Below are 14,950 nucleotides of genomic sequence, written 5' to 3'. Positions count from 1 at the left end.
AAGAGGGAGGAGAGAGTGGAGGCTGAAGGGCAAGACACATGCAGAGAAGAACCACATGGAAAAAGGAAGGTAGCTGCATATAGTAGGTCAGCCGCACTACTGCTGTCTGTAGCTTGCCTGGAGCCAGACCTCTGCTCCTCTCTGAGCTTCAGCTTTTATATCCTTATTCAAGCAAGTTGACCTCACTAGGCCATCTCCTGGGAATTTCTTCTGTCTCTGACCTTCCATGAAGCTAACTTCATTTTTATTATAAACATTAATAGTACAAAACAATATCTCCCTTGGCTTGCCCTTGACCTCTTCTTATTTTCCACTACTTTTATTTCACTTTGTCCAAAACAGAGGTTTGATTACTTCCCTTGAGTAACTTCCTTTTCTATGCATGTCTCTGTCTACCCAGCACTGGCCTCCTGAGCCACCCTCCACCCCTCTCCAGCCTTCCCTGGTTGTGCTTCCCTGTGGTTCAGGCTCTCTTAATCACAACCCATGATCATTCATCCCTCTTTTTTTTTTCCAGTATGAAGAGTCTCTCATTTCTGCATGAGGCCCCCTGTGCTCTATTGCCTCTTTTGGGAGATGAGCAGAAACTAGGGCAGCACAGCCAGGAGGAAGGCATAATGGCATCTTCTGTGAGCTCAGCACTCACTGGAGAGAAGAGGATGGATTCTGACAAGTGTGCAGCCTTGCTGAGGATCCCGGGTTCCAGAAGAATGCAAATAAGGCCCTGGAGATAAAATTGAGGAGTGCTTCTCTACACTGACTCAACATAATTAATTCAAGGCAGGGTATGACAGTTGTAGGAAGCACTGGAAAAGCATCTGGTTGAATGGTCTTGTGATTGCAAAATTCTGAGGAGCTGGGGTTTTTACAGGCTAAGAACTCAGGCCAGGTTTGGGGATATGTTGAAGTAAATGGGATTTGGGGGGGGGGAAAGATGATCTGTTGCAGTCCCTGAGCCCTAATTTAGTTTCTTTCTACATCCTAATGTGGCAGGAGCGATTTGGTGGGGGGGAGGGAACACAAAGACAAATGCACCAAGAAAACCTCTCGAAACTTGAATTGGGGAAGTAAAACTTTATTAGCTTTTCTTGGTACATACTATTTAAAAATATTGCATCTACTTCTTTGTGGTACACTTCACATTAATCGATGTTTTTTAGTCTAGGAAAGAGATTCTTAAAAAATGTGCCCATCAACAGCTTCTAAATATCATACTAAGCCTTCCCTACCACCACTCCCCCATCTTCCTCACTTCTTGAACCCTAAATGGACTCCTCTGTTAGTAGGATGCTCTGGGAGGACCGGAAATGGCTAAGGCATTTAACTTTTGTTCAAGAGACTCAAAGCTGAGTGGCAGAAAGAATCCAGTAGAGGCCTGGGTACTAAAAGGTCTGGACCCCCACCTTGCTTAGCCTGTGTGAGGGACACTGAGACCTCATTTGCACTCTGGCTCTGCTACTAACTAGCTGTGTGGCTCTGAGCAACTCACTTAAATTCTTGGGGTCTCTGTAAGTGAAGGGTTTGGACTAGGGATCCCCACATTTCCTTTATCATAAAAATCCTATGATTACCAGTGACGCACTCAAGCCCCATTTTCCTCATCTTTAAAACAGGGGAAGTAACATCTGCTTGTCCACTCAAAGGGATGGGGTAAAAGTGTATGTGAAAAGCTCAGTGAGCCTTAAAACACGATATAAAAGTCAGTTATCATCATTATCATTAGAATTCTTTATGCAACTCTCTTTTTCTTCAGAGCAGTTTCCATGTCTTCTACCATTTCTGCTAAAGAGCTATCGAGTGCCTTATATGAATTCCTAAAATTCAGTCCTTGGTTTGATGAACTAGGAGACAGATGGCAGCTCAGGGAGATGTTGCAAATGACAATAGTATCTGAAAGTTCTTCTTAAGGAAGTGGGCTAAGGCTTCCCTCAGTCCCCAGAGAGAGATGGCCTCTTCTCCATCTTACGCAAGGGCATGAATAGTGCTTACTAACAAACGTGTGTTCTCAGAAGCGGCTTTGCCCAAAGAATGAAAAGGCCTTGGAAGTTCCAAGGGCAATAATGGTAATTTGAGGTTCTTATCTTTTGCCTAGCATCCGTGCATTTCCAAATCTTTACTGACATTAACGCATCAGTACTTCCAACACTTGCTCAGCCTTCGGTGTTGCCTTTGGGGTGGCAGGAAGGGAGGTTATCCGAGCTTTGTATTCAGAGAAAGCCCCTGGGCTGTGAGTGACAGTTCCTCTGTCCACGCCTGGTGATTAGTTCTTCCCTGTTACCAGTGGCAAACCCTCTCATCTCTGGTCCCCCACTACCAGGACTCCGGTGGTGCCCTCCCAGTGCCTTGCCCCACATCATGGTGCCAGAACTGGAATGACTCCTTAAAGACTCCCTGCAGGGGCCAACTCTTTCTTTGATGGTGCAAGATTGAGGCATTCAGTCCACCCAGAGAGGAAGTGAAACACCCAAGGCAACACAGCTAGCTAGAGACAGTAACCTGTCTTAAGAGGCAAAAACTAGAAACTGCCCTCAACCCTCACACCCCCATACACCCTAACAAATTAAACACTCTTGGTGTCCCTCGAGAAATCCACAGTGCTTGAAACCTGAGGACTGCGGGGAAGAGGAGAGACATCATGTATGTCTTTCTGATCACACAGCACGGTTTCTGTTGCCACCTCTGAGCGGCTGTCTCATCCTAGGCAACAGTGGTCCTAAGCTGGACTGGTTCATTCTTGAAATAAAAGTTGAACCTCCATCATTCTGGATAGAATGAGTTAAGATGAAGGGCTTCCTCCTTTTCTCTCTTCCAACAGCTAAATTAACATTAAGCCCATAAGCACAGGGCTTTAGGAAACAGAAAGTCAGGTTGTGAGCAATTATAATGTGAAATGAAAGTGCACAAGGTGGCCCAGGAGCCTGGGCATCTCTTTGCTTCAGACACTCCTTACTCTAAGATAGAACATAATGCCTTTTGCCAAGAACACAACTGGATCAGCTCTGTGTTTTTCACAGCATAGGCACATGATAAATATTTGCAGATTGATTTGATGGGCAAAAATTCCTGGCACTTGGATACTTTTCCATTTTTCAGCTTCTTGTTTTTTAATGTTTAGCAAAGGCACAGGTGGCCAGTGTTTAATACACCTGGAAGGAAGGTTGATGATAGTGGCTGTCATCTATATTTCCCAAACTAGTCTCTAAGTAACACTGATTCTGGGGTATCGTGGCGGAAAATAGCTCTGTGTTTAAATAGATTGGGAAGTGTTACTTAGCTTCCTACTCTGGTCTCTCAAGATTCTCTCATTAGCTTATTTAAAATACTGAGAAGAGTTGCCCCCCTACCCCCAAAAAAACCCAGCTTTAATTTTGTTAAAATAATTTCTTTACAGGTTGATTTGATTATGGAACTATCCCACATATTTCTCGTGATATCCATTAAAGTTCCACAAAAGTCATGTTCTTTGGAAAATACCTTGGGAACTACTAATTGAACCCAATTTTTAAATTTTACTGGTGAAAAAACAGGTTCTGAGAAGGATTGAAGTTCTTACAGGTAGTTAGTGGGGGAACAAGGACTAGGATCCCATTTCTTTTTTGTCTGGTCCAAACTGGTCAACCACATCCAGCTAGAGGGGCATTCTCTAAGGTAGGTCCTGGGATGCCAAACATCATGTGTAGAGATGATGGGTAAAAAGGATATGAACATTTTACTCCATAGTGGGTTCTTTTGGGGTAATTTGCTAAAAGCTTTATGTTGTTTTAGCTGCTTTTAAATATGGGTAATCATATCCCACTCTTTTGTTATCTCAGATCTTGGAGTGCTTTTCCGTTGCAGCATGCATATGCCATAGGTGCTTAATTAATGAAACAAATGAATGAGTAAATGAAAGAACCCAGCAAAAGTCAGAGGAGGTTGGTGGCAGGGTGGAAGAAAGAAAGAGTCAAGAACTGAAAAGGAGTGAGAAAAGGAAAAATGTGGAGAAAAGCGGATGGGTGAAAAAAAAGGAGCCAGCAGGTACTGCTCAGTGGAGGATTGATGAGTTCTGGCAGAGAAAAGAAAGGAGACAGCTGCAGGTGATGGAGAAAACAAAAACAAAACAAAATTGAGTGACCAGGAAGCCTTGTTTTTAAAAAGTAAAAGTGACTCAAGGCTAATTCAGATGCTGTATATGCCAAGAGGCTCTTGCCCAGGAGGTGGGGATGAGCACGAAATGCTGAAAAACTTTGTGAACTCAGATCAAGGTATCTTTATTGCACCAGTACAGGGAATGTGCAAGGCATCTTCTTAAGACCTACAATGATAACAGATAAGTAAGATACAAGTCTTGCCTTCAACAAGGTGACAGTTTAATGGGGAGAAGAGTTAGGATAGGGATTCAGACAACATAATGCCAGGCAGAATGTTTCAATGTCCCCAGAAGTACAAGTCATTACTGGGAGGAATCAGGAGACAGGAAATTCAGGTCCAGTCAGGAGGCTCAAGAAGGCCTGTGCTGGAGAGCTGAGAAACATGGACAGGATTGCACCAGGCAGAGATGGGGGATAAGAGAGGCATTTCAAGGTATGATATGATAAAGAGCCCTCAGGAGGTGGGGAAGCATATGGAGCAGTGAGAGGTCCAAGAGGATTCTAGCCAAGGGTGTGTGTGGAATGGGAGGTTGTGGAGACATGGCCAGAGAATCCTGAAAGTCAGAAAGGACAAAGAATCACACTGTGGGTCCTTGAAGGCCTGGCTGAGGCGCTGACGCTCCAGGCAGGCAATGGGAAGCTAGTGAAGGGGTTTTTGTTGTTGTTCAGAGAAATAATACCATTAGAGATGACTGTCAGGCAGGGTGACTGGGCAGAAAGGGGTAAGTCAGGGGAGGGAGCTCCCTGGTGGGGGAAGGAGGCAGTTTGGCTGCCGAAAGATCAACAGACCATTCAGGTGTTGCACATCAGACAATCGGAAAATCCGGCCAGAGATAATGATCGAATCCTCTCCTGAGAGTAGACAGCAGAAGGTTCTGGTCATTTCCTCAGGGGATAGGGAAGGAGGAAGAATGACTGCACAAGATAAGCCAAACAGACTGCAGCCAAGAAAGACACCAACAAAAGCCAAGCGGGGTACAGGTTTCAATAAAGAAGTAATAGCTATGATTGAGAACCCCCGTCTTGGAGTGGGACTGTGGGAGTTTGAATCCCAGGAACCTAACTAGTCATGATTAGCACAGAGACTTCAAAGAGTTTTGGGGTGTTTGTTTCCTCATCTGTGAAATGGGAGTGATTTCTATCTTCAAGGGATGAGAGCATTCACTGAGATAAAGTTCTTAGCGTACACAGTAGGAGCTAAGGAGTGAGCAGGACCCGCGGGAGAAGCAACTGTAGAGATTAAGGGTATCTGCCTGAGGAGCGTCAGGAAATGGACACAGGGACCCTGTGGAAGCCCAGCATTTAGCCGAGAATGCTGACTGCCCTGGGAGAGGAATGGGCGAGCGGGTCAAGGCAGCCTCAACCTGGTCCTCACCCTAAGGCACTGCCCTTTCGCCTACGCTTCCATCCTGCAGCGCCTCCCAACCTCCCGCCCCAGCTTCCCTCCCCGCTCCCTCTCCGGCCAGTTCCAGCAGCCCGACGCGCATGCGCCTCCCGGCGCCCTTGCCCAGCTTTCCACGTTTCACTTCCCTCCCTTTTTCCTCCTCATCTCCCGCTCCACCGCTACGATTGGCCAGCGGGCCTCCTCGCTTCGGCCAATAAACGCCGCTCTCTCGCCCCCGTGTTACTGGGTAGAACAAAACAAAAACAAACAGAGCGAGAGGGGGCAGAGACGCTCTGAGGCGGCGGCAGAGGCAGTGCAGCGGGGTCTGGGCCGGCGGACCGGGGACCTGGGCGAGTAGTGGCGACGGCGGCGGCCCGAGGGGTCAGTACCAGCGTGGCGGCTCGCACGCTCGGAACGACTGCGCTCTCTCTCCCAGCCCGTCTCTCCTCGGAGGCAGCCGCACGTTGGTAGGGGGAGGGGGCTTGAGACCGCGGTCGGATCGGGGCCGGGCCGGGTGGGCGGGGGTCCGGCCTCCTCTTCCGAGCCCGGCAAGCTGGGCCGCGGCGGCCCCAACGCCCCGGGCTGCGGAGGGCGGGCCCCGGTTCCCTCCCGGGCCGGGGCCCGGAGCGCGGCGGCGCGGGCCCGCCCCTTCCCGGACCCTCTCCCTCCCGGACCCTCTCCCCGCTTAGCGGGGTGCGCGGGGCGCTCGCCAGCGAGGGGCTGCTCCTCATCCTCGAGAAGGCCGAGTTTTCATTTGTACTTTGAGGGGGGGACGTTGGGAGGCGTGTTTCTGGCCTGACTGAAATCCTGTGAGGAAGGTTCGCGCCCTCCCCGCCCCCCCGGCCTCCCTGGCGGGCCCCGGCCCGGCGTTCCCAAACCCCGGCCCGCGCTCCGGAGCCCAGGCCCGGCTGTTCCGGTCCAGCAGCCCCCGGGGCCGGCCTGGACGGGGACCCGCGGGGTCGCGACCTGCGCCCGCGGTGGGGAGGAAGGCCAGCCGCTGCGGGAGGGGCCGCTGCGAGGCGGACACGTGCCAACCTCCCCGGCCCTGCGCGGACTTCGGGCGAAGGGTCGCTTTTTTACTTTAAGTGAAAATCTCCCAGAGAAAACAAAGACAGGAAGGGAGCCGTCTTTCTGCGAAACGCAGGCCTTTCCTGCTGCATTCGTCAATTTGGTGCTGCAGTGTATGCGAGGAGGGGTCGTGTCGTCGTGTCCCCCGCCCCCCCGCCCGAGCTTCGAAGACTGCAGAAAAGTCAGTATCTCCCACCTCCCGTGCCCTCTTGAGAACTGGCTGTGTACCCAGCCAACTGTGCAGTATCTGCAATGATTAAAACGATAAAAAATGCAGCTTCGTGTGAAAAAGAAGTCACTGCCTGTTTTTACTTGTATTTTTACTGCTGAGTTTTAGAATTTTAGCATTCTTACTAATGTAAGTTTTTTTTAGAAACCACAGTATACTTTTCTAAAAGGGGAGCACTGCAGATGCGTTCTAAATTTAATTATTTGTATTTGTGCCCTTAACCTTCCTTCATTATGGATTTCTTAAATTCCTTACTATCTTAGCAGGGATCTTTGAATTCTATTTTGGTTGGTTCTTCTGTTGTAACGAGAAAGGAAAAAGTTGCTGGGAGTGCAAAAATGACACTTTGATATTTTCTGTACTGCTTGCTTTTGCATCATTGTGGTTGAATACTTTTTGCTGATTTTATTTTAAGTTGCTAATTAACTGTGATTGTAGCCCTGGAATGAATACAAATAATTTTCTGGTTAACATATGGCTTAAACTTGACTCCAGAAACTGTCAGAGTGGTTTATGAGGTATATTTCAGGAAACAGATTTTTGGGGTGGGGGGTGGTGGGAAGGTGAGGCTTTCTCTCCTGGGGAACGTCATGGCATTTGAATACTTCTGATTATATGTTTCTGTAAAACACATTGAAGAAATGAAAACTGTTTAATGTTAGCCTTAATTTTGTCAAACTTCTATGTATATTTTTGTTTTCTTATTGCAAATTACTTTTATTGTTTAGTTTTAAGGATGTGGCGTTTAGAATTTTTGCTTTATGTTTTTGTTAAGTTTAGGGCAAAAATCTTATGAATTGTTAAGTAAACTGGAAAAAAGCTCCAGTACTTTGAAGAGAGGAAAAACATACAATGTATCTTTATCTTTCTCTAAATTCTTAAAATGTCTGTGTTGCTATCAAGTGTGACTGAGTTCTTGATTGCGTTATCATTGCCTAAAGACACAGACAAGGCTTTTTTTTTTCTGGTTAGGATTACTTAATAAAAACAAATATGGTAAGTTATAGATGATAGTCATACCTAATAATTTCCTTTGCCCAACTGAATGTCTTTTGTGTAATAGCTTAAAATAAATATTATTTTTAGTGTTTTGAAAGTAGTATTTAAAGATTTGATACAACAATAAGAGTCTGTGTTTTAATAAGCTTCTGTCTCTTAGCCCTAAAAAAGAATCTTCTTATGGGATATTAAAATCTTGTATTGAACTTGTGCAAGCAGTACTGGATTGGGAAGGTCTGGGTTCTTGTTCTTCCATTGAGCAGCTGTCTCTCTTTGGACAGATCACCTACCTTCTCTGAATTTGTTTAGTTGTGTGCAAAGTGAAGTAAATAGCTCAAAGTTGTTCCGAGAGGAACATGAAATAATGCTTATAAAATTCTCTGTGAATTATAAAAGGCTTTATAAACATCAGTTATAATAATTTCATTTCCTTTAGTAGCTAGGTTCTGCTGAAAGTATACTCTCCAAGATTATACTTGCATCAAGTATGAAAAAGACTTTTTAATGTAACTCTAGTTTAAAAAGCTCATATACACATAAGACATTTTCACTTTCCTATAACATGTAAGTCCTATGAAATGAAACAGATATGGCATTTTCAGACGTGGAGAACAGTAAATGCTTAAGTTTGTGAACCATTTTTGTTTATATATTTATATGAATCTCTATATACATATCTTTAAGGGTCATTTTTTCCCCCAAATCCAGAGTTGGTGGAAATTATGATAGTGAAAAGCCATTATATAGAATCCTATAAGTCTGTTTATTCTGAGTAGAATTAGAGTGATCTCACCATTTTCTTAACTTCTGAAGTGGTATAATTGCATCCTGGTAGCCTAAGGATTATGCCATATTAAGAAGTTTATCATTGTAGCATTAAGGTGTGTTTATTTTTGTTTTACCAAATAATACCCTTATCTGGATCAAAGGACGATAAACTTTTAAGATGTTAAAAAAGCATATATTAAGGAATTTAAAAGTTAGTTGAGGGGCGCCTGGCTGACTCAGTCTGTGTAGCATGTGACTCGATCTCTGAGTCATGAGTTTGAACCCCACATTGGGCATAGAGTTTACTTAAAAAAAAATATATCAGTTGAGTCCCAGGAGTCATCATATATTATTATCCTAAAATGACATCCAGCACTAGGTTATGTTATATGAGAAATACATGCTTTCCTGTAATTAGTTTATTAGTCATTTTCATTAATTTGTGCATTTTATATCTTGAAAGCGCACTGCTAGTGAAATGATTATAAATGATTGGGAGGGCTTATATTTAACCTATATGACTTGAACAGATCAGTGCTTAAGTACTGTAAACCGTTATTTTAAAAATATTTACAGAGAGATTCTAAAATCATTTGGTTACACCTTCTGGTAATAGTTTTCATGAAAATGTATTTTGATAGTCTTTCAAGTGACATTAGGCTTGTATCACTAAATTAAATAAAAGGTAACTGATTTCATCAAAGCCTTCAGCATTAATAATTTTTAAGCCATTTTGAAACAGATCTAGAATACTGAGATGCTAATGCCATTGTACTTATCATTTAAAGGCAAGGTGTTTTTGTTTTTCTTTTTAAAAGATAATGGGGAAGGCACCTGGCTGGCTCAGTCTGTAGAGGATGCAACTCCTGATCTCAGGGTTGTAAATTTGAGCCCCATATTGGGTGTAGAGATTATTTAAATATAAAATCTTTAAAAAATTTTTTTTTAATTAAAAAAGGAGTGGGTTTTTCAGATTATGAAAATAATACTCTCATTGTAGAAAACACCATTTACAAAAATTTTTCCCAATCTCAAAGTCTTACAACTGTAATTATGGATACCTAGTGATGAAATGGCAGACCTATCTGCCTTCAGATATGTTTTAGTGTGAAAAATTAACACGGTTATGTGATATGCTTGATGAAAACTGTTGCTTGCATTTTGTAGTAGTTCTTATAATTCATTGGTAGTGAACTATCCAATATTATGTACATCAGATTAATTATGAGGCCTGGTAGTCCTAAGAAATTTGGGTTATGTATATACTGCTTTAATTTGAAATAAACATGTATAGCAAATACATCTTTTACTTCCAAGTTAAAGGGGTGCTTTGGCACATTCAGAAATATGGGTGTTTTTTTGGGACACAGATACACTTGTCAGGAAAATTGAAACCAAATGTTAATAGTGGTAAACTATTTTTCAAAGTAAAGAGAGCTCTTTTTTGAAAATGAAGTTATGTGCTGATTTTTTTTTTTTTTTTTGCAGTGTGATTAAGTAAATTCAGTTTACCTTAATTATGTCAGTTTGGAAGATACTGAAACTTTTTTCTTTTTAAGGAAATAGATCCCAAGGGAAGACTTCCATTAGTAATTTAATCAGTGCAAGTGACATTAAGGAACTATGGATGTAGAAAATGAGCAAATACTGAATGTGAACACTGCAGGTAAGTAAGAATATTTTGAACCTCAACTGTATTGTGAGCATGTTTGAGGTCCTACAAAATTTTATGAAAATATAGTATTAAAACCATCTTTACTTTAAAAGCCATCTTATTCATGCTACAAGAAAATGAGTTATATTATTTTTAAAATCGAGTTTGTGATTCTTTCTTTTTAATATTTATTTGAGAGGGGAAGAGAGAACAAGCTGGGGGGAGGGGCAGAGGGAAAGGGAGAAGCAGACTCTCTTGCTGTACGGGGAGCCCAGTGTGGGGCTCCTGGGATCATGACCTGAGTCGAAGGCAGACGCGTAACTAATTGAGCCACCCCAGTGCCCCTGTGATTCTTACTTTTATAGAAATTCTTCACATGTCCTTATTTTTCTGCCTGTCCTTTCACATTTGATACATTCTTAGTCTCCACTATAATAAACTGTATGGTACAGAATGGAGAAGAATAGTGAACCTGTTCATTAATATTTTCAAATGAGCTAGTGATTTCTATAATATAAACTATTATTGGTATCTTTGATCTCTTTCCTAATTAATAATTTATATATTACATATTATATTATGGTATATATTACTTATGGTATTTTTCTTGATTTTCTATGATGCTTCAATAGCACATTATCATAAAAATGGTTTTGTGGGGGCACTTGGGTGGCTCAGCCATTAGGCGTCTTCTTTTTTTTTTAAAAGATTTTATTTATTTATTCGACAGAGATAGAGACAGACAGCAAGAGAGGGAACACAGGCAGGGGGAGTGGGAGAGGAAGAGGCAGGCTCATAGCGGAGGAGCCTGACGTGGGGCTCGATCCCATAACGCCAGGATCACGCCCTGAGCCAAAGGCAGCCGCTTAACCGCTGTACCACCCAGGCGCCCCAGGCATCTGTCTTCTGCTCAGATCATGCTCCCAGGGTCTTTAGATCGAGCCCTGCATCAGGCTCCCTGCTCCACGGGAAGCCTGCTTCTCCCTCTCCCACTCCCTCTACTTGTGTTCCCTCTCTTGCTGTCTCTCTCTGTCAAATAAATAAAATCTTTAAAAAAGAATGGTTTTGTGGAATAGAGGTTTAAATGTTGAGTAACTTCAGAAAACTTAAAATGTATTTATAACTACAGAGTAATCTTAATTAGGATTTTGAAATATTCTGAATGGTGAGAGCTTTTCCTATTGGTATATTGTAGATAATTCTTTGCTTTATAATTTTATTAGTTTTAAAAAGACCACTTTTGGGGCGCCTAGGTGGCACAGCGGTTAAGCGTCTGCCTTCGGCTCAGGGCGTGATCCCGGCGTTATGGGATCGAGCCCCATATCAGGCTCTTCCGCTATGAGCCTGCTTCTTCCTCTCCCACTCCCCCTGCTTGTGTTCCCTCTCTCGCTGGCTGTCTCTATCTCTGTCAAATAAATAAATAAAATCTTTAAAAAAAAAATAAAAAGACCACTTTTTTGTGATTTAAATATATTTATCATACTTCATTTTTTAATATTAATAGTAGTTTTATTTTTTCAATGACTAATTCATTGTGTACAAATTATATAGTTTTCTTTGATCTGAACAGATGCTTTGAAGTTGAAACCTCTTTGCCATTTTGTATTTATAAACCTGATTTAAAGTATGCTAGAAAATTATAGTTGAAAAAAATTATTGCAATAATTAATGATTATTTTGGTGCTGTTGTATACAATAGCTATGTGAATACTTGTTTTTAGGGTTATAAATAGGCATCATATCCCTACTTCATTGAAATGGGGATGGTAAGAATGTATTTTAAGAATGTATTTCACATGTAGATAATTGCTGCTTTTCTGCACTGCCCGGTACGATAGCTACTAGCCACATGTGGCTGTTGAGCACTTGAAATGTGACTTGCCTGAATCGAGATGTACTGGAGGTACAAACACATCCCAGATTTTGAGACTTAGTATGAATAAAATACCGCAGTAACTTTTTATTTGATTCTATGTTCAAAGTCTGCAACAGATCAGTAGAGTAAATCAAATATATTAAAATTAATTTCACCTGTTTCTTTTTAATATGGATACTAGGAAATTTAAAATTACATATTTGGCCTGCATTATATTTCTGTGAGACAGCACAACTCTAAGTTTTATATTGTTTTCTGTCTATAACAAGTCCTAGTTCTTTTAACCCTGTTCTTGGTGCCTCTGGCCAGAACTGCCTTAATATAAAGGACTTGTAGTTCTTCAATACTTGGATGAGCCTAAGACAGACCTTCGCTACAAATTCTTCCTGTAGCAAATATTTCAAGTCAGACTGGTGTATTAATTTCAACTTCTACTTTGACCAGCTCTGTTACTTCGGGGAAGTAGGTTGTTTGCTCTGACCTTCAGTTTTCTCATGTATAAAACTGGGGTTTTACATTTATACAAATGCCCTCTCTATAGGTTTATTGTTAGGATTAAATGAGATTATAGTGTATATGTGTCATGCCCATAGCACATATTTTGTATGTAACAAATGAAAATATGCTAATATTGTTAATTCTAATTATGCCAATCAGTGGACCCATTAATTGAAAATTTGACGGTTTGCTACTGTGATACTGTAAGTTAGATTGGTTACTATTGAGATGCCAGAGAACTTAGAAGGGGAATTAGAACAGAGTGGAAAACAATTTTGAGGTCACCACATTATGTACTCAGGTTTTTTATCTTTTGTACTTTGGTTTTCTTAAAGTCAGATCAATAGCGGTTATGGAACCCTAAACCCTGGGTAAATATGGGGCACCTAGATGGTTCAGCCGGTTAAGTGGCTAACTCTTGACTTCAGCTCAGGTCATGATCTCAGGGTCCTGGGATTGAGCTCTGCATTGGGCTCTGCACTAGTGGGGAGTCTGCTTGAGGATTTTTCTCTTTTCATCCCACATCCCCTGCTCGAGTGTGTACTTTCTCTCTCTCTCTCTCTCTCTCAAATAAAACCCAAAAAACAAAAACTAGGTAAACATGAATAGCAAAAAGAGTAATTGATAGAAACAAGGGTTAAAAATTATAAGGTCTAATAGATAAAATATACCTAGATACGTTCTGCTGCAGTCATACAAACATTTTTGAAAGGATATTAAAATAGTTGGAACTCAATTGTGGGAAGTATGTTGAAATTGAATACGTTAGTACTCCAAGCAACAGTTTAAAGCATTTTATTGTAATTTGAAGTCCTTTATCTTCTGGCTGAGTTTAGTGGTTTTCTGTAAGTATAGAATAAAGAAAGCAGTATGTTACAGGTAGATGTTTAATGTTTTCTTCAACTGCCTGCTCTTACTTGAAATTCCATCTAACTTGTCTGATTCTGGTCTTTTTTTCTCCTTCCTCTTACTCTTCTGCTTCTCTCTCTTTATAATCACTCCCTTGTCCTGTCTCTTTGGCTGTCAATGCTCTGCTATATTCTAGCTCTGTGTTTTCTACAGTTACAATCATCTGAGATTTAAATGTGGATTTGAATCCTGGCCACAATCCTTTTTAGATATGTAACTTTCCTATGAAACATCTTCAATCTGTAAATTGAGGATAAACAGCTTCATTATAGAGCTTTGTGAAGATTATAGAGCATGTATGTAAAGTGCCTAGTATAGAACCTGGGATCTAGTAGTAACAATAATGATGGTAATGACAAAAGAAGTTGCGCTACTGCTATGACTACTACTGCTACTAGTATTTGTAGTAGTTTAGTTATGGTGATGGTTGTGATGATGTCTCAAACTCACCCTCTAACTCTGACCTCCTGTCTTAGTCTAAAAACTTTTGTAAGACTACATTTCATGCTTCTTTATTCTGTTTAAAGGCTCTTTATTTTTTCTTTGACTGTTGTTTTCCTATTTACCTCAAAGTTATTACCCTTGATCTTTTCAGTTAGTTAGTGACTGAATTATTGTAACATTTTCTTAGTTGGTCTTCCATTTTATACTTTATTTTCTTCCTCATATATTCTGTATTTCTCTGCTAAACTAATCCCCCCCCATCACTACCTATAATATCAAATCTAAGCTCTTGACTGTTTGAATGTGGGAGTGGTCAGCAATTACTCTGATGATGTAAGCAGGGACAAGATCACGAAGGATCTTAAGTTACAAGGTATTGAGTTTAAAGTTTATTTTGACCCAGTGGGAATACCTTCAGTGGTTTTCAGTGGGGGCATGTTTTAGAAAATCAGCTTTCATGAAGTTTGGAGAATGGTTTGAAGATTGAAGGCACAGAGACTATTTAGGAATCTAATGATGTAATTGAACTCCTTACTGTTATGTTTGTTTTTTGATTACCACAATGTTCTTAACTTTTGTACTTTTTGTCAAGAATTATAAAGATTTCAACACATCTGTTTTTTATAGGTTGATTTAAGAAATTTTCAGTTTCAACATTTTATCTTAAAACATGTTAAAGCCTATATACATAGACTTGACACAGTCTAATTACATTTAGGAAGTGTAAAACCATTTGAGAGATTTAACTCTAACTTGAGTTAGCCATAATGAACAAAACTCTGGCCCATGGGTAACTAATTCAGTAGTTTACCAACTTAGAAAGTTGTCAGAGCAAAGCCAACTGTCCCCATGCCATTGATCTCCACGGACATTTGAGTTGATAGTATGAAGGATACTCAGGTGCTGAGGGTACAGGGAAGTACAGGTAAAGGCATGGTTCCTCTTTTGAGGCTTATGACTTATTTAGAAAAGCAAGACTGCTGCATAAATT

The 14,950-nt window shown here is 41.3% G+C and overlaps 1 protein-coding gene across 3 annotated transcripts in view; it reads left to right on the top strand.

Moving 5' to 3' along the window:
* Positions 1-5,753: 5,753 nt before the first annotated feature.
* The window catches only part of PDCD4 (programmed cell death 4), a 29,039-nt gene continuing 19,842 nt past the window's right edge, over positions 5,754-14,950 (top strand). Inside the window, exons 1-2 of one of the 3 annotated variants that reach the window (XM_040624314.1) lie at positions 5,754-5,895; positions 10,138-10,244. In XM_040624314.1, coding sequence (XP_040480248.1) covers positions 10,202-10,244 — 43 coding nt within the window. In that variant the 5' untranslated portion in view covers positions 5,754-5,895; positions 10,138-10,201. Of the gene's footprint in view, positions 5,982-10,137; positions 10,245-14,950 lie in introns of all 3 variants that reach the window. The other 2 variants (XM_040624312.1, XM_040624313.1) reach the window with 2 other exon arrangements.

The sequence above is a fragment of the Ursus maritimus genome, unplaced genomic scaffold, assembly GCF_017311325.1.
Source record: "Ursus maritimus isolate PB19 unplaced genomic scaffold, ASM1731132v1 scaffold_7, whole genome shotgun sequence".
NCBI lineage: Eukaryota > Metazoa > Chordata > Mammalia > Carnivora > Ursidae > Ursus > Ursus maritimus.
This window is presented reverse-complemented; position numbering and strand designations above follow the sequence as displayed.